General features: G+C 43.4%; 1 protein-coding gene, 1 long non-coding RNA gene and 1 pseudogene across 16 annotated transcripts in view; 1 reads left to right on the forward strand and 2 right to left on the reverse strand.

Annotated features, from left to right (window-relative positions):
* Positions 1-24031, reverse strand: part of LOC129048429 (uncharacterized) — a 115574-nt gene that overhangs the window by 20357 nt on the left and 71186 nt on the right. The gene's annotated exons all lie outside the window — the stretch shown is intronic.
* Positions 6117-24031, forward strand: part of CCNY (cyclin Y) — a 308606-nt gene continuing 290691 nt past the window's right edge. For 6 of the 11 annotated variants that reach the window (XM_054523225.2, XM_054523234.2, XM_054523228.2 and 3 more), the window contains exons 1-2: positions 6117-6271; positions 7254-7361. Coding sequence is in view for 3 of the 11 variants with exons in the window: in XM_054523222.2 (XP_054379197.1) it covers positions 9769-9801 (33 nt within the window). In the remaining 8 variants the exon portion in view is untranslated. Of the gene's footprint in view, positions 6272-7253; positions 7362-9698; positions 9802-24031 lie in introns of all 11 variants that reach the window. The other 5 variants (XM_054523222.2, XM_054523223.2, XM_054523221.2 and 2 more) reach the window with 1 other exon arrangement.
* On the reverse strand, positions 10133-10227 carry LOC112135270 (U6 spliceosomal RNA; annotated as a pseudogene).

The following is a 24031-nucleotide window of genomic DNA, read 5'->3' on the forward strand; positions in this document are numbered from 1 at the left end:
CATGATGAAACCCCGTCTCTAGTAAAAATACAAAAATTAGCTGGGCGTGGTGGTGCGCACCTTTAATCTCAGCTACTCAGGAGGCTGAGGCAAGACAATTGCTTGAACCTGGGAGGCGGAGGTTGCCGTGAGCCGAGATCATGCCACTGTACTCCAGCCTGGGCAAGAGAGTGAGAGTCTGTCTCAAAAAAAAAAAAAAAAAAAAAAAAAGAGCATTTGGGGCCGAGTGTGGTGGCTCATACCTGTAGTCCCAGCATTCTGGGAGGCCAAGACATGAGGATCCTTGAGGCCACAAGTTCAATGCCGGGCTGTGTAACATCTCTACAAAAAACACATTAGCTGGGCGTGGTGTTTCATGCTGGTAGTCCCAGCTACTCAGGAGGCTGAGGCAGGAGGAACACTTGAGCCCAAGAATTGGAGGCTGCAGTGAACTATGCACCACTGCACCCCAGCCTGGGTGATAAATACCCTGTTTCATTTAAAAAAAATAATTTTAATTAATTATTTAATTCAAATAAAGAGGGAACACTTGGAATTTAGAAAACCCTATCTCTTCAAAAGCCTATTTTGCAAGTCTGTGATCTCAGAAAATTTCAAAAGCAAACACTAGACTGCAAAAATTGAACATTTACTCTTTCTCTTTGCCTTTTTTTTTTTTTTTCTTTGACGGAGTCTCACTCTGTCTCCCAGGCTGGAGTGCAGTGGCACGATCTTGTGCCTCAGCCTCCTGAGTAGCTGGGACTACAGGTGCATGCCACCAGGCCCGGCTAATTTTTTGTATTTTTAGTAGAGATGGGGTTTCACTATGTTGGCCAGGCTGGTCTTGAACTCCTGACCTCAGGTGATTCACCAGCCTCGGCCTCCCAAAGTGTTGGGATTACAGGCGTGAGCCACTGTGCCCGGCCTTGCCTTCTTGACACAAAAATTATAATCCTGCATGAGGCAGATGCATGATGCCAACAGAATAAGGAAAGGTCATATACATGTCAGGAGACCCAAGCATATTATGTATTTAATATCCCAATAATGTCCCTTACAATGTTATTCAGTGTCACAGCCAATCTGGCTTCATCAAGTACATTTTTTTTTTTTTTAAGAGAGATGGGGTCTTGATATGTTGTCCAGGCTGTAGTGCAGTGGCTATTCACAGATGTGATCATAGCACACTGTGGGCTCTAACTCCTGGGCTGAAAGTGATCGTCCCACCTGAGCCTCCCCAGTAGCTCTCTGCTAATTTCATTTCTTTTTTTTTTTTTTCTTTTTGAGACAAGGTCTTTCTTTGTCACCCAGGCTGGGGTGCAGTGGCTATTCACAGGCATGATCATAGTGCATTGTAGCCTCAACCTACCAGACTCAAGTGATCCACCCATCTCAGTCTCCTGACTAGCTGGAACTACAGGCACATGCCAACACACTTGGCTAGTTTTTTTTTTTTTTTTTTTTTTTTTTTTTTTGTAGAGACAGGGTCCCACTTTGTTGCTCCAGCTGATCTTGAACTCCTGGGATTAAGCAGTCCTCCCACCTCAGCCTCCCACACTGCTAGGATTACAAGTATGAGCCACCACACCCAGCTCCTGCTAATTAAAAAAAATATTTTTTAGAAACAGGGCCTGGCTATGTTGTCTTAATCTCCTGGCCTCAAGCAATTCTCCTGCCTCAGCCTCCCGAGTAGCTGGTACCACAAGTGCATGCCACCATGCCCGGCCTCAAGTACTTTCCTACGTCTAATGTTTAGCCAGTAGTTATTCAAATCCAAGCAAAGAAAAATAATTCCTAACCTCTTAGCACTCACATTCTTGATTAGAATATATGCCATGTCCCTATTATCTGGAGGTCATCCTTTGGGGCCACTCTAACCCTCCACAAACATCAGAAAAAAAAACAATGGAAAATATTCCTCAGTGCCTGAAGTAACTACATTAGAAGACGATTTAACCAGCAGTCTAACTGGTAAAAAAATTGTTCTAAAATAATTTTCATGTGATCATCCATTGTTAAAAATTAGGTCATTGCAGGCTGGGAGAGGTGGCTCACACCCATAATCTCAGCACTTTGGGAGGTGGGTCACTTGAGGCCAGGAGTTCAAGACCAGCCTGGCCAACAGATGAAACCCCGTCTCTACTAAAAATTCAAAAATTGGCTGGGCACGGTGGCTCAATCCTGTAATCCCAGCACTTTGGGAGGCCAAGTCGGGCGGATCACGAGGTCAGGAGATCGAGACCATCCTGGCTAACATGGTGAAACCCCGTCTTTACCAAAAATACAAAAAAAATTAGCTAGGCGTGGTGGCGGGCGCCTGTAGTCTCAGCTACTTGGGAGGCTGAGGCAGGAGAATGGCATGAACCTGGGAGGCAGAGCTTGCAGTGAGCTGAGATCGCGCCACTGCACTCCAGCCTGTGCAACAGAGCGAAACTCCATCTCAGAAAAAAAAAAAAATTAGCCGGGCATGGTGGTGCATGCCTGTAATCTTAGCTGCTCAGGAGACTGAGACAAGAGAATCACTTGAACCCAGGAGGCAGAAGCTGCAGTGAGCCAAGATTGCGTCACCGCACCCCAGCCTGGGTGACAGAGCGAGACTCAAAACAAACAAACGAACAACGTTCGTTTTGTTTTGTCTCAAAACAAACAAACGAACAACAACAACAACAAAACCACATCCAAAGATATTAGAGATAGATCAATATTTAAAATTTATTTGTTATTGTTTAGAGACAGAGTCTCACTCTGTCACCCGGGCTGGAGTGCAGTGACATGATCATAGCTTACTGCAGCCTCCAACTCCTGGGCTCAAGCAACCTTCCTGCCTTAGCCTCTCAAAGCACTGGGATTACAGTTGTGAGCCACCATGCCTGGCCTGACTTAAAACATTGTAATCATTATGCTTTTTTAGAATTAAGATATTTAAACTTCAGATATATTCATCATTGAAATGGGTCAAGTTGCAGATTTTCTGGTAATACATTTATTTTATGAAAACCAATAACCTGAAATGATGCACTTGATTGGGTGGACAGCAAAGCTATGTCTGCTATTATATACTATATACTAGGATACTATATACTAGGATACTATATACTAGGATGCAAGTTCTATGAAAGCCAAAACTTTGTTTTGTTCAGCCGCTCATCCCTGCCACCAAGAACAGAGTCTGATATATAATAAACGCAAAATAAATGTTTTTTGAATGAATTAATGCATGCTAACTCATTTTTCAAAATTTATGTTTAATTGTGGCAATATACACATAGCATAAAATTTAACATCTTAAAATTTAACATTTTTTTGGTTGTTTTTTCGTTTGTTTATTTGTTTTTTGAGACAAGGTCTCACTGTCACCCAGACTGCAGTGCAGTGGGGCAATCTCAGCTTACCACAGCCTCCACTTCCCGAGTTCAAGTGATCCTCCCACCTCAGCCCCCCAAGTAACTGGGACTACATGCACATGCTACTATGCCTGGCTAATTTTTGTATTTTTAGTAGAGATGGGGTTTTGCCATGTTGGCCAGGCTAGTCTTCAACTCCTGAGCTCAAGTGATCCACCCGCCTTGACCTCCCAAAGTGCTGGGATTACAGGTGTGAGCTACCGTGCCCGGCCAACATCTTAACCATTTTTAAGTGTATAGTTTAGTTTGTCTTGCAGTACTGAATCTCTATACCCATTAAAAAACAATGCTCCACTTTTCCTCCCTTCAGTGCCTAGAAACCACCTTCTACTTTCTATCTCTATGAAGATAGAGAACTCGAGGTACCTCATACCAGTGTAATTACACAGTATGTGTGTCCTTTTGTGACTGGCTTATTTCACATAGCATAGTGTCCTCAAGGTTCATCCATGTGGCATGTCAGAATTTCTTTCCTTTTCAAGGCTGAGTAATATTCCATTGCATGGATATATCACCTTTTCTTTATCCATTCGTCCATTGATAGACACTTGGGCTGTGTCCATCTTTTGGCTATTGTGAATAATGTTATATGAAAATAGATGTTCAAATGCTGAAGATCTTCCTTTCAATTTTTTTGATCGGTGGGGGTTTTTATATCCAGGAGTGTCATTGCTGAATCATGTGGTAATTCCATTTTTAACTTTTCGAAGACCTTCCATACTGTTTTCCATAATGGCTGCGCCATTTTACATTTTCTCCCACAATGCACGAGCATGTTTCTAACTCCTAAGTTTGGTGATCTGGTTTCCAGGTGTGGTGCCGAGGAGCAGCAGGACATTAAGAGGTGTTAGCAGGTAAAACAATAGGACAAAGTATCATCTGGCAATCTACTACTGAGAGACAAGAATTCCAAGAAGCAAAATTAGTACTAGATTATTACAATATTCAATCACGATGCTTTCAGTGGTGTTCTGGAGATGCCATGAAAAAAGTCATGTTGATTTTTCACCGTACAAGGAGGCAGGCATCTATCTATTTCACAGAAAGACATCCATTGATTCTCAATTATGTAAGTATTGTCATACTTAATTTTGTTGTTTAAAAAACTAAGAATTCTATCAAATATGGTGAAATTTTCAGCCAGATGCAGTGGCTCACGCCTGTAATCCCAGCATTTTGGGAGGGTGAAGCAGGTGGATCATGAGGTCAGGCGTTCAAGACCAGCCTGGCCAGCATAGTGAAACCCCGTCTCTACTGAAAAAAAATACAAAATGTTAGCCAGGCGTGGTGGCGGGTGCCTGTAATCCCAGCGACTTGGGAGGCTGAGGCAGGAGAATCGCTTGAACCTGGGAGGTAGAGATGGCAGTGAGCCGAGATCGCGCCACTGCACTCCAGCCTGGCTGACAGTGCGAGGCTCTGTCTCAAAAAAAAAAAAAAAAAAAAAAAAAAAGCGACATTTCCAAAGGACTGGTGGTCATTTTCATTTATCCAGAAATGTCATTTATAGGGGATGTATCCCTTCCCTATGATGCCCCATTAGTGGGATGTTACTGCTTCCATATACAATAATGAATCCTATGGATACCCTCCTGTATTAGTTCATTCTTGAACTGTTATAAATACATACCTGAGACTAAGTAATTTATAAAGAAAAGAGGTTTAATTGGCTCATGGTTCCACAGGTTATACAGAAAGCATGATTCTAGCATCTGCTCGGCTTCTGGAGAGGCCTCAGGAAACTTACAATCATGGCAGAAGGTGAAGGGGGAGCCCACAGGTTACATGGCCAGAGGAGCAAGAGCGAGAGAGAGGAGTTGCTATGTACTTTAAAACAACCCGATCTTGCGAGAACTAGCACCAAGGGGCTGGTGGTAAAACATTCTGCCCCATGATCCAATCACTTCCACGGGTCCCCACCGCCAACACTGGGGATTACAGTTTCACATGAAATCTGGGCGGGGACACAGATCCAAACCATATCACCTCCCAAATATAAAATGTGATGCTATAAGGACAAATACTAAGCTAAAATGATACTTTTAGTTCATAGTGTTTGTGTCATTGTGAAATATTTATTGATTAAGAGGGAATCTGGCCAGACACAGTGGCTCACGCCTGTAATCCCAGCACTTTGGGAGGCTGAGGCAGGTGGATCATCTGAGGTCAAGAATTCGAGATCAGCCTGGCCAGCATGGTGAAACCCCGTCTCTACTAAAAATACAAAAATTAACCCGGCATGTTAGCACACACCTGTGATCTCAGCTACTCGGGAAGCTGAGGCAGGATAATCTCTTGAACCCAGGAGGCGGAGGTTGCTGTGAGCTGAGAACGCACCACTGCACTCCAGCCTGGGTGACGGAGCGAGACGCCATTTCAAAAAAGAAAAAGAAAAGAAAGAAAAGAAGGAATCTATTTAGCAAGGAAAAACCTTGCTTGGGAAGTAAGTTGATCTTTAGACATGTGTGAAATAGGATACTTGAGGGTGAGGATAAAAATCAGGGTATTCTAGGTTTCCTGAAGCTGTGTCCTTTCTCCATTCAACTCATCTTTTATCAACCCAAATTTACAGGCCAAACCATTGAAGAATGACAAGTCTAACCTCTAATTACCATGGGGGGTAGAGCGAGGAGGAGATGGTGCACTGTGCACAGAGCACCAGGAACCCAAGGGAAGTTAGGGGAGACCCAGGCCCTGAGGAGGGCCATGACCTAGTGATGACACACAAGGGGCATTATTACAGTGTATGCAGGGTGCCCCTGGGAGGGATGGGTGTGTGGGAGTCAGGAGAGATGTGAGCCTCGTACCAGGAAGAGCATACTGAGGCCACCAGGTTGAAAGCTGCCTGGCTAGGGGGCTTGTCCAGCGACAGCAGGGGCAGAGGCATGGAGGTGAGCTCTGTGTGACAGGAGCCAGTCCTGAGAATGCTCGGGGAGGAGGGGGACTGGGGAGTTAGGAGTCATGTTTGTGAAAAGCTTGCTCGGGGGGTGCACTAGCAGAGACTGCAGCCAGGAGACTTGAGAGGTCGGGAACAGGGCACCATCTAGAGAAGGTGTGGAAATTGAGAATAGGGCCAGGAACAGTGGCTCATGCATGTAATCCCAGCACTTTAGGAGGCTGAGGTGGGAGAATCACTGGAGCCCAGCAGTTTAAGACCAACATAGTGAGACCCTGTGTCTACAAAAAGTTTAAAAATTAGCCAGGCACGGTGGTGCACACCTATAGTCCCAGCTACTTGGGGAGGCTGAGGCGGGAGGATCACTTGAGCCCAGGAGTTTGAGGCTGCAGTGAGCTAGGATCGCACCACTGCACTCCAGCCTGGGTGACAGAGTGAGACCTTGTCTCTAGATAAATAAAGAAATAAATGAAAAAAATCACGCCTGTAATCCCAGCACTTTGGGAGGCCGAGGCGGGCGGATCACAAGGTCAGGAGATCGAGACCATCCTGGCTAACACGGTGAAACCCCGTCTCTACTAAAAATACAAAAAATTAGCTGGGCATGGTGGTGGGCGCCTGTAGTCCCAGCTACTTGGGAAGCTGAGGCAGGAGAATGGCGTGAACCCAGGAGGTGGAGCTTGCAGTGAGCAGAGATCATGCCACTGCACTCCAGCCTGGATGACAGAGCAAGACTCCATCTCAAAAAAAAAAAAAGTAAAAAAGAAAGAAAGAAAAAAAGAAAAGAATAAATAAATGAAAAAAAAAAAAGAAAACTAGAGAAAGAAATTGAGAATAAACAAGTGGTGAATAATCCGAATGGCAGAGCCATCGGAAGGGGTGCAGGAACTGTCACAAACAGCAAGGCTGTTATTTCACCATCACTTTATGTGCCACACTTGGGGTTCCTTGGAAAAGCAAGGTCCTTGCTCTTCTAGGTTCACAGCCAGGAAATCGTGCAGTGAACCCAAGTCTCCTCCAGTCACATCAACATCAAGAGCTGAACTGGGAATAGAAGTCATCGCCCCAGAGCTTTTTGCTACCAGGTGAGCCTTGACCCTGTCATTTCCCAGTGCTAAAAATTATTTCCCTTCCTAGAAAAACCTTTTGTTTCTAATAAATGCTTTGTGTTTTAACAGGCAGTAGGTTGTGGGGACTGGCAGTGGAGGAACATACCCATTGAAAATCAGACTAGGGGCCGGGCGCGGTGGCTCACGCCTGTAATCCCAGCACTTTGGGAGGCCGAGGTGGGCAGATCACCTGAGGTCAGGAGTTCAAGACCAGCCTGGCTAACATGGCGAAACCCCGTCTCTACAAAAAATACAAAAAAATTAGCTGGGCATGGTGGTAGATGCCTGTAATCCCACCTACTTGGGATGCTGAGGCAGGAGAATTGCTTGAACCTGGGAGGAGGAGGTTGCAGTGAGACGAGGTCATCATTCCATTGCACTCCAGCCTGGGCAACAAGAGTGAAACACCCTCTCAAAAAAAAAAAAAAAAAAAGAAAGAAAGAAAAGAAAAGAAAATCAGACTAGGGCTGGGTGCTGTGTGGCTCAAACCTGTAATCCCAGCACTTTGGGAGGCCAAGGCCAGAGGATCACTTGATCCCAGGAGGCTGACACTGCAGTGAGCCGTGATCATGCCACCACACTCCAGCCTGAGCAACACAGTGAGACGTTGTCCCTAAAAAAGAAAAAGAAAATCAAACTAACACTTTGGTTTCCTCAGCAATGTTTGCTTAGGAAGTGGCCTGAATTTTACACTTTTTAAAAGTCTTTTTTAGTGACACTAGGTTTGTTTTGTTTGGTTCAGTGATAGGGTCTCACTCTATTGCCCAGGCTAGAGTGCAGTGGCATGATCTAGGCTCACTGCAACCTCCGCCTCGCAGGCTCAAGCGATTCTCCCACCTCAACCCCAACAGGCGCATGCCACCACTCCTGGCTAATTTTTTTTGAAATTTAGTAGAGATGAGGGAGGCAGGTCTTAACATGTTGCCCAGGCTGGTCTCGAACTCTTGAACTCAAGCAATCCACCTGTCTCGGCCTCCCAAAGTGCTGCGGTTACAGGTGTGAGGCACTGCTCCCTGCCAACACTAGGTTTTTGATGTCTTATATTGAGACTAATGTTGAATTGTAGAGGTTTTATATTAATATTAACCACTAAGCATGGGCTGGACTAATTATTTTGGCCTAAAATGATGGTATTCATCTATTTTGCAAGCAATGAAGCAAGGGCTTTTTTGTGTATGTACAAAACTTCAGTGGAGATTTCAGAAAATCCCTAAATGTAAGACTGTGTAGATTGTTTATGTTGTTTAAGACCTTAAAAAAATAACTAGAATGATAGAGAATGAGTCTTGGTCACATTTTATTTCTCAACTGCAAGTTGACTTATTTGGTATTTGAATCTTTAAACCTGAAAGCAAGAAAATTACTTCTAGTTAGTTACAAACAAAATAGCCCAAGGCACTGCTATATTCTAGAATGTTCTGCAGAAAGTGTGGTTTAGGATTTATGACAACGATGAAGAGAATAGCAAGATAGAATGACTGACCTCTTCCTGCTTCACCTTGTACAGTAGGGAGTCCTTGCAGAAGAAAACAACCTTGCAGCTTTGAAAAAGATCTGGGATCTAAAGTGAGACAGAGCGCGGTGGCTCACACCTGTAATCCCAGCACTTTGGGAGACTGAGGGAGGCAGACTGCTTGAGGTCAGGAGTTTGGGACCAGCCTGGCCAACATGGTGAAACTCTGTCTCTACTAAAAATACAAAAATTAGCCGGGTGTGGCCGGGTGCGTTGGCTCATGCCTGTAATCCCAGCACTTTGGGAGGCCGAGGCAGGCGCATCACAAGGTCAGGAGATCGAGACCATCCTGGCTAATATGGTGAAACCCCATCTCTACTAAAAATACAAAAAATTAGCCGGGCACAGTGGCGGGCGCCTGTAGTCCCAGCTGCTGGGGAGGCTGAGGCAGGAGAGTGGCGTGAACCCGGGAGGCGGAGCTCGCAGTGAGCCAAGATCTTGCCACTGCACTCCAGCCTCGGGGACAGAGTGAGACTCCATCTCAAAAAAAAAAAAAAAATTAGTCGGATGTGGTGGCGGGCTCCTGTAATCCCAGCTACCTGGGAGGCTAGGCAGGAGAATCGCTTGAACCCGGAGGTCAGAGGTTGCAGTGAGTCAAGATCGCACCACTGCACTCCAGCCTGGGCAATAGAAAGAGACTCTGTCTCAATAAATAAATAATAAAGTGAATGACAGAATGAAGCCATGAAAATCAGGAGTCATGAGGGCATTTTTCTCAAAATATGGTGGTCCATGTATCCTCAGAGTCAGAATCTTCTGAGATGTTTACTATAAATACATATCCCTGGGTCTCATTCTAGAACTGCCAGGTGTAAAAATCTTTGGAAGAGAAGTTTGAGAACCGGTTAAGCTCTCCAGGTAATTCTGTGCATGTTCAGTCCGAGAACTACTGCATCTGAAGAGGTAAGCCCAGACTGCTGTCAAGGTCAAGTCTGCCTAATAGAGCCTCTTCCTGACATTCTGCCATTTCCATACCACTTGGTGAGAAGTACTGCACTTAGCTTTTTCACACTTCTCAAAGTAACAGATTTATGTGTATTCGTAAGGTTCCTTTTCAGTAAATGAAAATACATCTGGGAAGATTCAGGGCTTCGCATTCATGTTCACATCTAACACCTGATTGAGACAATTGCTCTGATCTTGGGGGGATGTTCAACTTCAGGCAATGTTTTCTCAAAATCAAGTATTGATTGATGGATGGATTTTTAAGGTGACCGTCATCTCAAGATTTTATTAAAATATAGAACTCTTCATGAATTTGCATGTCATCCTTGCCCAGGGGCCATGCTAATCTTCTCTGTATCATTCCCATTCAAATTCGAATATTTAACTGAACGCTTATAAAGAAAAATAAGTGTCCACCTTACAGTTGTGACTTAAGACTATTTTTTGGCCAGGTGCAGTAGCTCACACCTGAAATCTCAGCACTTTGGGAGGTGGAGGCAGGAGGGTTGCTTTAGCTGGGGAGTTTGAGACCAGCCCGGGCAATATAGTGAAACCACATCTCAACAAAAATAAATAAAGGCTATTTTAAATATAATGTTACATACATATGAGGAAATATAATATTAAACTCCTTAGTGTTATTGGTGTCTGAATCCAATACAAAATGTACAAATGAAATACAAACAAAACTATAAAACTAATAAAAATTAAAATTGACAGCACCGCTGAGACAGATGGTGTTGTTTGCTGAAACTAAATTGCTCATATTAGGTTTATAGTAGTAGAAAGATGTAGCTTCAGGTCCACTTTTATTTTTGATTAAAGTAACATGACTGCAGGTAAGGTTTTGTTTGCTAAATTGGAATAATTAGACTTCATACTTAACCAAACTTTCCCTAGCAAGCAATCCTTCAATGTCACTTTTTTGTTGTTGTTGTTGAGACGGGGTCTCGCTCTGTCATGCAGGCTGGAAGACAGTGGTACAATCACAGCTCACCGCAGCCTTGATCTCACGGGCTTAAGAGATCCTCCCGCCTCAACCTCTCGAGTAGCTGGGACTACAGGCATGAGCCACCACTCCTGGTTAATTTTTGTACTTTTTGTAGACATGGAGTTTCATTATGTTGCCCAGGCTGGTCTTGAACCCCTGGGTGCAAGTGATCTGCCTGTTTCAGCGGCCCAAACTGCTAGGATTACAGGTGTCAGCCACTGTGCCCAGCCTTCAACACAACTTTTAATGACATTTTTCTGCAACTTTCAGACACCTACAGCCCTCTAGAGGAGGGGCTTTCCTATTTTCTGCAAAGAACAAGATAGTAAATATTTATAGGCTTTGTAGGCTAACAGGCAAATTAAGGTATTATACAGGCACTTACAAAACAAGGAAATGTCTTTTTCACACAAATAAGATACTGCTGGACACTGATATCAATCATAGCATAAGATTTTAATTGTCTATATTCATTGCTTGAGGGCATTTATAGAATTTTATTATATTCTTTCTTTGATATTTGCCTTTTAATACATTACTACACTGCAGATTAATCATTTCCCCTCGAAGCTTATGTAGAGGCTCCTCAACAGCACAGTTAAATGAGTTTTGAAATATGAGAATATCCTGGCCGGGCGCAGTGGCTCACGCCTGTAATCCCAGCACTTTGGGAGGCCAAGACAGGCAGATCACGAGGTCAGGAGATTGAGGCCAAACTGGCTAACATGGTGAAACCCCGTCTCTACTAAAAATACAAAAAAATTAGCCAGGTGTGGTGGCTGGCGCCTGTAGTCCCAGCTACTTGGGAGGCTGGGGCAGGAGAATGGCGTGAACCTGGGAAGCGGAGCTTGCAGTGAGCCGAGATCGCGCCACTGCACTCCAGCCTGGGTGACAGAGCAAGACTCCGTCTCAAAAAAAAAAAAAGAAAAAGAGAATATCCTTTGCACTTGCATTGAGGTATGAAAAATATTGCTGGAACAGTATTGGAAAATATATTCTCTGCAAATTTGTACCAGATGGAGATCTTGCTTCTTGTTTTAATTTTTGACAGCAGAGGGAGTAAATAAAGCGGCTTGATATTGCTTATGGTTCCAACAACATTGTTGTCATTCAAATGACTTTATTGAATAGCAGTTTTGTATACAACCTCTGTTTCGTCTTGTAGTTTGAGGCTTAATTCATTAAGAAACATTATCAAGTCTGCAGCAGAAGCTACTTTCCAAAGCCATTCAGAATTGTAGTGGTCACGGAAAGTCCTCATTTAGAAAAATTTGAATCTTAACTATGAGGTTAAAAAAAAATTCCATACAATTTTACCACTACAAAAACATCGAACTGCTGTGTGATAGGGCGAATGAGGATATTTGCTTCTATTTATGACAAAAATTCACGGGACTGAACATTATTAAGTCCATGAGAACAAATGAAGTTCACTGTTGACACTATTGGTTGAATCACACATGATAGAGTCAAATATTTTTCACATATGTACCCTGTTGATGACTAGTACAATGAATACAAAGAAGTCTTCCAACACCTTGAATTTTAAAAAAACTTTGTAAATTTGTTAAACTAGGCCTTTGTCTTCTCCATGTAGTTTTTTTTTTGGGATAGGATCTCACTCTGTCATCTAGGCTGGAGTGCAGTTGTGCTATCACAGCTCACTATAGCATCCAGCTCCTGGGCTCAAGCGAGCCTCCTACCCTAGCCTCCTGTGTAGCTGTGACTACAGGCATGCACCAGCATGCTCACTAATTTTTGTTTTTTTTTTGTAGAGATGGGTGTGTGTGGCGGGGAGTCTCTCTTTGTTGCCTAGGCTGGTCTTGAACTCCTGACTTTAAGCCATCCTCCCGCCTTGACCTCCTAAAGCACTGGGATTACAGGCATGAGCCACCACACCTGATTTTTATCACTATCCATTTTAACACATCTTAGTAGATTCCCCATGAGGGAATCTCACGGTGTTTTCTCGAGTTTTCTGAAAATATTCTCAATTATATTTATTCCATGTAGACCATTCATAGAGGCTAACATTCGGTGACTTCAAACCAGGCATTGACTCCTTGAATAAACAACAACTGAATAGTGTTGGAAATACCTGTTGAGTCATTAGAAGCCAAGGAAAGTCACTCAAAATCATTTGCGTTGTTTTAAAATTGGCTGTTGATGTTGCTCTCTATATCCTCAACTGTTTGAGCAACGGTTTTTGTTTCTTTTTTTTTTTTTGAGACGGAGTCTCACTCTGTCGCCCAGGCTGGAGTGCAGTGGCGTGATCTCGGCTCACTGCAACCTCTGCCTCCCGGGTTCACGCCATTCTCTTTCCTCAGCCTCCCGAGTAGCTGGGACTACGGGCGCCCGCCACCATGCCCAGCTAATTTTTTGTATTTTTAGTAGAGATGGGGTTTCACCATGTCAGCCAGGATGGTCTTGATCTCCTGACCTTGTGATCCGCCGGCCTCGGCCTCCCAAATTGCTGGGATTACAGGCATGAGCCACCGCGTCCGGCCTTGAGTGACTGTTTTTTACCCAAAAGTGAATAGTCTTAAACTAGTTTATTTTCTCTGGACACATTTCTTTGGCTTCTGAAATTAAATATGATTTAATTAATTCACCATCAGTAAATGTGTTTGCTTGCCTAACAAATGAGCCATTTGGAAATTTATTTTGGCTGCAGCTTCATTTTTATTTTCTGTTTTAGTGAAAAAAATTATGCTGTAATGAGATATTCTTTCTGAAATTTCCTAATATTTCTGACTGGTTGCTTTCCTGTGAGTTGAGAATGTTGTGATGAATGCTTAGTCTGGTAATGCTGACCTACTATATGTTATTTTTTTCTTTAGCACGTAATTCCTTGTCATCTAATTTGATGATAAAATAATTAGGCTGGGTGCAGGGACTCATGCCTGTAGTCTTAGCACTTTGGGAGGCCAGTGGATTGCTTGAGCCCAGGAGTTCAAGACCAGCCTAGACAACATGGCAATACCCTGTCTCTACAAAAAAATACAAAAATTAGCCAGACGTGGTGGACTGAGCCTGTAGTCCCAGCTACTCGGGAGGTTGATGTGGGAGGATCACCTGAGCCCCCAGGGAGGTTAAAGCTGCAGTGAGCTGTGATCGTGCCACTGCACTCCAGTCTGGGGGAAAGTGTGAGACCCTGTCTCAAAAAAAAAAAAGAAAAGGAAAAAAAAAAGAAAAAAAAAAGGTGTGTTGTTTAATTTCTATGAATTTTCCAGTTTTATTTCTGTAATTGATTTCTACCTTTATTCCGTTGTGGTCAGAGAAGATACATTGTATGATATTTTAAACAATCGACCGTTGGGTTGTGGCCTAACATAGGGTCTACCCTGGGTAACTTTCCATGTACACCTGAGAAGAGTGTGTATCCTGTTATTGTTGGGTAGACTGTTCTATGTCTGTATATGTCTAATAGACAGACAGTTGGTTTATTTTGTTAAATCATCTATTTCCTTACTTATCTTCTGTCTGGTTGTTCTATCCATTATTGACAGTGGGGCATTAAAGTCTACAGCTGTTATCCTAGAACTGTTTATTTCTGCCTTCAATTCTATTAGTTTGTGCTTTACATATTTTGATGGTCTCTGAGGTGCACAGAGGTTTATAATTTTTTTTTTTTGAGATAGAGTCCCGCTCTGTCACCCAGTCTGGAGTGAAGTGGCATGATCTCGGCTCACTTCAACTTCCACCTCCCAGGTTCAAGCGATTCTGGGACTACAGGTGCACACCACTATGCCTGGCTAATTTCTGCATTGTTTTAGTGAGTGAGATGGGATTTTACCATATTGGTCAGGCTGGTCTCGAACTCCTGACCTCAGGTGATCCACCTGCCTCGGCCTCCCAAAGTGCTGAGATTACAGGCATGAGCCACCACACCCAGCAAATGTTTATAATTTTCAGAGAAGTTCTCTCTGTGTCGCCCAGGCTGGAGTGCAGTGGCATGATTAAGGCTTACTGTGGCCTCAACCTCCTAGGCTCAAGTGATCCTCCCACCTCAGCCTCTCAAGTAGCTGGGACCACATGCATGTGCCACCATGCCTGGCTAATTTTTAAAATTTTTTGTAGAGATGGGATTTCACCATGTTGCTCAGACCGGTCTCGAACTCCTGAGCTCAAGCGATTTGCCCACCTCAGTCTCCCAAAATACTGGGATTACAGGTGTGGGCCACTGCCCTCAGCCATATAATTATTATATCTTCTTGCTGTACTAAACCTTTTTATTAATCTATAATGTCTTTCTTTGTCAATTGTAACTTTAAAAAATTTAAAGTCTATTTTGTCTAATATTAGTGTAGCCATCCCTGGCCTATTTTACTTACTATTTGCATGGAATATCTTTTTCCATTTTTTCACTTCCAACGGATTGTGTCTTTGGATCTAATAAAAATCATCTGAAGATAGCATATAAGTGGATCAGGTGCTTTATCTATTCTGCTAATCTCCGATTTTTGATTGGAGAATTTAATTCATTTACATTTAAAGAGATCACTGATAAGGTGGGTTTTCTGTCATTTTGCTATTTTTTTCTATATGCCTTATAACTTTTTTGTCCCATGCTTCCTGCCTTACTATCTTTTGTGTTTACTTGATTTTTTATAGTGGAACATCTAAGTTAATTTCTCATTTTGTTGTGTGTATATCTACAACTATTTTCTCTGTGGTTACCATGGAGATCACATTTAACTTCCTAAAGTTATAAAATTCTAATTTGGATTTATGCCACTTTACCTTAACATACAAGGCTGGGCGGTGGCTCACGCCTGTAATTCCAGCACTTTGGGGGGTCAAGGTGGCTGGGTCAAAAGGTCAGGAGTTCAAGACCAGCCTGGCCAGGATGGTGAAACCCCATCTCTACTAAAAATACAAAAATTAGCTGGGTGTGGTGGCGGGTGCCTGTAATCCCAGCTACTTGGGAAGCTGAGGCAGAGAACTGCTTGAACCCAGGAGGCGGAGGTTGCAGTGAGCTGAGATCATGCCACTGAACTCTAGCCTGGGCAACAGAGAGAGACTCTGTCTCAAAAATAAAACATTAAAAAAAAACAAAAACAAAAATTCCGCTCCTTTATAGCTAGGTCCTCACTCCTCTTGATTGTTGGTGTCACGAAATTACATGTTTATAATGTGCTGCCCCAAGCCATAAACTAATAATTATTTTAAGTGCATTTGTGCCTTAAAAGTAAAAAACAAAATGTGGAATTACAACCCAAAGTTATAATAATACTAGCTTTTTGACTAATTTTTAAAAATGTATTAGTCTCTTAAGAGACTATCATGTAGTCTATCATATAGAAAACAAAAAGTGAAGTTAAAAACCCTTGTTACCATAATACCACCTTTTGTAATGGCCCATGTATTTACCTTTATTGAAATCTTTGTTTCTCCATATGGCTTCCAGTTACTGCCTAATGTCCTTACATTTCACACTGTATGACTTTCTTGAGCATTTATTGTGGGGCAGGTCTAGTGGTAATTCTCTCTTTCTTTTCTTTTCTTCTCCCTCCCTCCCTTCCTTCCTCTCTCCTTCCTTCCCTCCTTCCTTCCTTCCTTTCTTCCTTTCTCTTTCTTTCTCTCTCTCTCTTTCTGGTTTTTTTTGAGACAAGATCTTGCTATGTTATTCAGGCTGGTCTCAGACTACTGGGCTCAGGTGATCCTCTCACCTCAGTCTCCTGAGCAACCAGGATTGCAGGCACACACCACCACACCCGGCTCTCCCTCATTTTTTATCTGGGAATGTCTTAATTTCTCCCTCACTTTTGAAGAACTGTTAAGCCAAATATAAGATTCTTGTTGTTGTTTGTTTTGTTTTCTTTTAGCACTTTGCATACCTTGGCCCACTGTCTTCTGGCCTGCAGGGTCTCTGGGAGAAATGTGCTGACAGTCTTATTGAGAGACCCTTGTATGTGATGAACCCCTTACCTCTTGCTGCTCTCAAGATTTTCTCTTTGTCTTTCGAAAGTCTGATTCTAATGTGTCTTGGTGTGGGTCTTTGAGTTTATCTTACATGGAATTTATTGAGCTTCTTGGATGTTTATATTCATATCTTTCATCAAGTTTGGGATGTTTTCAGCCATTACTTCTTTGAATATTCTCTTGGCTTTCCTTTTCTTCTTCTGGGATTAGACTTCTACAATATGTATGTTGGTCTACTTGATGGTGTCCCACAAGTCCCTTAGTTTCTGTTTATTCTGTTTACTTTTCTTCGATCTTTTTTCCTTCTGTTCCTTAGACCCAATAATTTCCACTGTCTTTTCTTTGACTTTACTGACTCCTCCTTCTGCCTGCTCAAATCTGCCTTTGAATCCCTCTAGTGAATTTTTCATTTTATTGTGCTTCTCAGCTCTAGAATTTTTTTGTTTCTTTGGGAGGCAGAGGTTGCAGTGAGCCAAAATCGTGCCACTGCACTCCAGCCTGGGCGACAGAGTAAGACTCTGTCTCTAAATAAATAAATAAAACACAGTAACTCTGGAAATCAGATTCTCAGAGTTAGCTGTTCTTTGTTATGGCTTTTTTTTATTGTTGTTGTTGTTAACAACTGCCTTTGTGACAAGAAGTCAGGCTGAGGTGGAAAGCTGATGTCTTCTGAGGCCTCTTCTGAGCCTGTGCCTTTCCCTGGGCCAGTGTGAGTACTTTCTAATTTTCCCTGTATATGCAGTTGCTTTTGACTATCCCAGACTTTAGTATCTGACTCCCAAGGGGGAAAGAAAGAAAAAATGAAGGTGGGGGAAGGGTGCTGGCCCTTCATTTCCAGAGGAGGGTCTTGCCACAATGACAGAGGTGCAACAAAATCGTCCACCTGCTTCTTTGTTCCTCTGTAATCAAAAGCAGCAACCAATGATTCTGATATTTGTGGAGATTCCTAACAGTTGGAGGACAGGGCTTCTTTGCCGACCCTGGCTCCTGCAAGTTGGTTCAATCTGCCTTAGAAACACATGTGGGGAGCAGTGGCTCACGCCTTTCCCAGCACTTTGGGCGGCCGAGGTGGGTGGCTCATGAGGTCAGGAGTTCGAGACCAGCCTGGCCAACATAGTGAAACCCTGTCTCTACTAAAAATACAAAAATAAGCTGGGTGTGGTGGCATGAGCCTGTAGTCCCAGCTACTCGGGAGGCTGAGGCAGGAGAATCAATTGAACCTGGGAGGCGGAGGTTGCAGTGAGCCAAGATCAAGCCACTGCATTCCAGCCTGGGTGACAGAGAGAGACTGTCTCAAAAAAAAAAAAAAAAAAAAAAAAAAAAGGGAAACACATGCACTGCTGCCTGCCATGGGGAAAGGTGGTGAGGAAAAGGGTAGCTGCTACAGCACCAAGAGCTGAAATTGACCAAAATTAACCACAATTTACCATCTAAGTCATTCTGCTGAAAGCTGCAAGTCTTCAATAGATTCCAGAGTTCTAAAATAGTTATGACAAAGAGATTCTGCCTGGGTAATTATTAGATAGGGAGACCGATTCTTGGTGCTTCCTATTCGATCATCGTCCCAGAATCCTCTGTCCAGGCTTTTGTTTGAAAGTATAGCTTTAAGTCTTGTTACTTTTCCTTGGGTAGGGTTTTATTTTCAGCCTTATTTATTCACTGTGGCCTCGACTTCCTAGGGTCAAGTGATCCTCCCACCTCAGCCTCTTGAGTAGCTAGGAGTGCACCACCATGCTTGGCTGGTTTTTAAATTTTCTATAGAGATGGGATCTCACTGTGTTGCCCAAGCTGGTCTTGAACTCCTGGGCTCAAGCTTCACAAAGTGCTGGGATTATCGGCATAAACCACCACACCCAGTCCTGGTTTTTTTTTTTTCTTTTTTTTTTTGAGACAGAGTTTTGCTCTGTCACCCAGGCTAGAGTGCAGTGGCATGATCTTGGCTCACTGCAACCTCCACCTCCTGGGTTCAAGTGATTCTCCTGCCTCAGCCTTCCAAGTATCTGGGATTACAGACACACGCCATCAGGCCTGGCTAATTTTTTTTTTTTTTTTTTTTTTTTAGTAGAGACGAGGTTTGGCCATGTTGGCCAGGCTGGTCTGGAACTCCTGGCCTCAAGTGATCCGCCTGCCTCAGCCTCCCAAAGTGCTGGGATTACAGGCTTGAGCCACTGTACCCAGCCCCAGTCCTAGTTTTTTTTTTAATGTAGAAAAGAAAATGTGGGCTCTTCTTAAGGGAATTTTATGCATAATCAAACAACATACTTTGTTTTTTAAAGGGACCCTGGGACATCCCATTGGCTCAGAAAATCACTTGCTCTTCTAACTCTTACAGCCATTTTCTATTATACTAATGTCCCAGGAAGAAAGCAAAACTACCAGGGTCAGAGAAAGCACGGCAATCTCTACGTTGGGACTGAGAATTTGATCCTGTTCATGCTTTGTCTTTCTACTTCCACCTTCAGTGCCTCTTTCTGTTCTTTTCTGGTGCTCTCTTTTCTCTCTTTTCTCCTCTCCCCCACACCTCTTGTGGTATCATGCTACCTCATCCTTCCCATCATGACCAAGGCATTTGATGAACTCATTCCTGCCAGCTCTTCTCAGAGTCTGAGTCAGACAGGATCACAGGGAGAAAAGACTTTTGAATCATGGGACTTACATTTGGGTTAAAGCAGAGACCAAATGCTGTATGGAAGAGCCTACCTCTGCATGGCTGCCGCTGCTCCCACTATTGCACCCATCCTGCCAGGGGCCGACTGGGCTGACACCATCATTCCGGTCACTCCTACCACTCCCCTCCCCTCCCAGAATTGCAATAGTATGTCAAATCTGGGACCCCGATCAGGGATCTGGGAAGTTGAGAAAGCATCCAGTTGGCAAAATAAGATATGGGTTTCACCCTAAGAAAAGAGTTTTAAATGCTGGCTGTGCATGAAAATTGCCTGGGAAGCTTTAGAAGAATGTAAGTGCCTGTGCCCCAACTGAGGTCAATCATGTCATTTGATGTGGTTTAGAATAACTGTCCAGTTAACATTGCCAGGCAGGGCCTGTCAGCAGGACATAATTTCTCTTCTCTACATCCAAATCCTGACCAATGCCTAATGGAAGGGACTTTTGGGATCCTCGAGTTACATTAGAAGCTGATAGTTCCATTTAAAGATCCTGGCAGTTCCTGCAAGGCTTGGTGTGTTAAGTGTGTGAACAGTGGGCCAGGTTCTGTGGCTCAAATCTATAATCCTGAAACTTGGGCAGGAAGATTGCTCGAAGCCAGAAGTTCAAAACCAGCCAGGGCAACCTTGTGAGACGCCATCTCTACAAAAAATAAAACAATGAGCTGGGCATGGTGGTGCACACCTGTGGTCCTGGCTACATGGGAGGCCAAAGTGGGAGGATCACTTGAGCCCAGGAAGTTGAGGCTGCAGTGAGCCATGATTGTGCTACTGCACTCTGCCTAGGTGACAGAGCAATAATCTGTCTTAAAAAAACAAAAGAAAACAAAACAAAACTGAATAGCTTTGGCAGATAGAGGAAGGAGGATCGCTTGAGGTCAGCAGTTTGAGACCAGCCTGGACAACATAGCAAGACCCTGTCTTTAAAAAAAAAAAATTTTTTTTTTTTTTTTGAGATGGAGTCTCTGTCGCTGAGGCTGGAGTGCAGCCTGGTGCGATCTCAGCTCACAGCAACCTCCGCCTCCTGGGTTCAAGCGATTTTCCTGCCTCAGCTTCCCAAGTAGCTGAGATTACAGGCATGTGCTAACACGCCTGGCTAATTTTTGTATTTTCAGTAGAGACAGGGTTTTGCCATGTTGGCCAGGCTGGTCTCAAACTCCTGACCTCAGGTGGTCCACCCACCTTGGCCTCCCAAACTGCTGGGATTACAGGCATGAGCCACCACACCTGGCCTACAAAAAATTTAAAAAATTAACCAGGCTTGGTGGCTCATGCCTGTAGTCTTAGCTACTCAGGAGGCTGAAGCTGGAGGATTGCTTGATCCCAGGAGGTCGAGGCTACAGTGAGCCACCATGATGCTGTTGTATTCCAGCTTGGGCGACAAAGGGAGACCCAATCTCTAAAAAAAATTAACAGAATATAGATAACTGAATAGGCCAGGCACGGTGGTTCATGCCTGTAATCCCAGAACATTGGGAGGCCAATGCAGGCAGATCACCTGAGGTCAGGAGTTCAAGACCAGCCCAGCCAAAATGGCAAAACCCCGTCTCTACTAAAAACACAAAAATTAGCCAGGCATGATGGTGCGTGCCTGTAATCCCAGCTACTTGGGAGGCTAAGGCAGGAGAATTACTTGAACCAGGGAGGTGGAGGTTGCAGTGAGCTGAGATGGCGCCATTGCCCTCCAGCCTGGTCAAAAAGAGCGAAACTTCATCTCAAAAAAATAAAATTAAATAAAAAGAGAGATCAGGAGTTTGAGACCAGCCTGGGCAACATGGCAAAACCCCATCTCTACTAAAAATACAAAAATTACCTGGGCATGGTGGCGCATGCCTGTAGTCCCAGCTACTTGGGAAGCTGAGACGGGAATCTCTCGAACCCAGGAGGAGAAGGCTGCAGTGAGCCAAGATGGCACCTCTGCACTCCCACCTGGACGACAGAGACTCTGTCTCAAAAAAAAAAAAAAAAAAAAGAACTGAATAGTATGAGTGTCACACAGAAGGTCAACATGAGTCATTTTATTTTATTATTTTTTTTTGAGACACAGTCTCACTCTGTTGCCCAGGCTAGAGTGCAGTGGCACAATCTCAGCTCACTGCAACCTCTGACTCCTGGGTTCAAGCAATTCTCTTGTCTCTGCCTCCCCAGTAGCTGGGACTACAGGTGCATGCCACCACGCCTGGCTTATTTATTTATTTTTTTTAGTAGAGACAGGGTTTCACCATATTGGTCAGGCTGGTCTAGAACTCCTGACCTCATGTGATGTGTCCACCTCGGCCTCCCAAGGTGCTAGGATTACAGGCGTGAGCCGCTGTGACAGGCCAGCATGAGTCAATTATAAACTAAGTATATCATTGATTGATATTGGGACTGGGGAGTCTAAAAGTTTGGATTATCCTGGTATTGACTTTCCTTTAGATCCTCTAGAAAGCATCTTGAAGAAACATTATACTGACCTTAGGCTTCTCTTAACCAGTCTTTTCTTGGAAGAGTTTTAAAGTACCTTGACTCAATCCACAACTTGAGAAAATATGGAAGAAATGAAACATGAAAAAAATTCTCACTCTAAGAACAGTGTTCTAAAAGGAAAAGAAAAAGGTCACATGTGGTGGCTCATACCTGCGATCTTAGCACTTTGTGAGGCCAGGCAGGAGGATCACTTGAGCCTAGGAGTTCAAGACCAGCCTGAGCAATATAATGAGACCCTGTCTCCACAAAAAATTCAAAAATTAGCTGAGTGCGGTGGCATGTGCCTGTAGTCCCAGCTACTTGGGAGGCTGAGGTAGGAGGATTGCTTTAGCCAAGGAGTTTAAGGCTGCAGTGAGCTATGATGGTGTCACTGTACTCCAGCCTCAGTGGCAGTGCAAAGACGCTGTCATAAAATAAAATAAAATAAAATAAAATAAAATAAGATGAAGAAAAAGGAGAGGGGAGGAGAGAGGAAAGGAAAGGAACAGAAGGAAAGCAAAAGGTAAAATATGTCATTAAAGACATTTTTACTTTCTTTTTAAAATTATTTATATATATATTTTTTTCTTCAACTTTTATTTTAAGTTCCGGGATACATGTGCAGGATGTGCAGATTTGTTACATAGGTAAACATGTGCCATGGTGGTTTGCTGCACAGATCATCCCATCGCCTAGGTATTAAGTTCAGCACCCATTAGCTATTCTTCCTGATGCTCTTCCTACTCCCCCGACGGGCCCTAGTGTGTGTCGTTCCTCCCAATGTGTCCACGTGTTCTCATCATTCAGCTCCCTCTTCTAAGTGAGAACATGTGGTGTTTTGGTTTTCTGATGCTGCGTTAGTTTGCTGAGGAATGGCTTCCAACTCCATCCATGTCCCCGCAAAGGACATGATCTCATTGCTTTTTATGGCTGCATAGTATTCCATGGTGTATATGTACCACATTTTCTTTATCCAGTCTATCACTGACGGGCATTTAGGTTGATTCCATGTCTTTGCTATTGTGAATAGTCCTGTAGTGAACATATGCGTGCCATGTATCTTTATAATAGAATGATTTATATTCCTTTGGGTATATACCCAGTGATGGGATTGCTAGGTCAAATGGTATTTCTGCCTCTAGGTCTCTGAGAATCACCACACTGTCTTCCACAATGGTTGAACTAATATACATTCCCACAACGGTATAACAAGGTTCTTTTTTCTCTGCAACCTTACCAGCATCTGTTGTTTTTTGACATTTTAATAATAGCCACTCTGACTGGTATGAGATGGTATCTCATTGTAGTTTTGATTTGCATTTCTCTAATGATCAGTATTGTTGATTTTTTTTTCATATGTTTGTTGGCCACATGTATATCTTTTGAGCAGTGTCTGTTCAGGTCCTTTGCCCAGTTTTTTGTTTTGTTTTGTTTTTGAGCCAGAGTCTCGCTCTGTCGCCCATGCTGGAGTGCAATGGCATGATCTCGGGTCACTGCAACCTCTGCCTCCCAGGTTCAAGCGATTCTCCTGTCTCAGCCTCCTAAGTAGCTGGGATGACAGGTGTCCACCACCACGCCTGGCTGATTTCGCCAAGTTCACCAGGCTGGTCTCAAACTCCTGACCTCAGGTGATCCACCCACCTTGGCTTCCCAAAGTGCTGGGATTACAGGCTTGAGCCACTGTGCCCGGACATTTGCCCAGTTTTTAGTGGGGGTGTGTTTTTTTGTTTTTTTCTTGTAAATTTAAGTTTCTTGTAGACTCTGGATATTAGACCACTGTCAGATGGATAGGTTGCGAAAATTGTCTCCCATTCTGTAGGTTATCTCTTCACTCTGATGATAGTTCATTTTGCTGTGCAGTTTTAAGGGGGAGGGATGATAGCAAGAGAATCCTTGTGTCTCTACTTTTAAGAAATGGTGATGAAATATTTGGGGACTGCCTACAATGAAAATCTTCACAATCAAACGACTAGGAATAGGCTGAGAGTATTAGTAGACTGGTGACCTATTGCGATGGACATAATGTGAAGAAATAATTCAGGCATCTTATGTACTAATCTCATTCTTTCCTCGTCAGAGGAAAACAAATTAGATAAATAAAGAAAAAAGCTGAAGATTAGTGTTCTTTTTAACTTGACAAATAATGATGTATATGTTT

This window comes from Pongo abelii, chromosome 8 (assembly GCF_028885655.2).
Source record: "Pongo abelii isolate AG06213 chromosome 8, NHGRI_mPonAbe1-v2.0_pri, whole genome shotgun sequence".
NCBI classification, from domain to species: Eukaryota; Metazoa; Chordata; class Mammalia; order Primates; family Hominidae; genus Pongo; species Pongo abelii.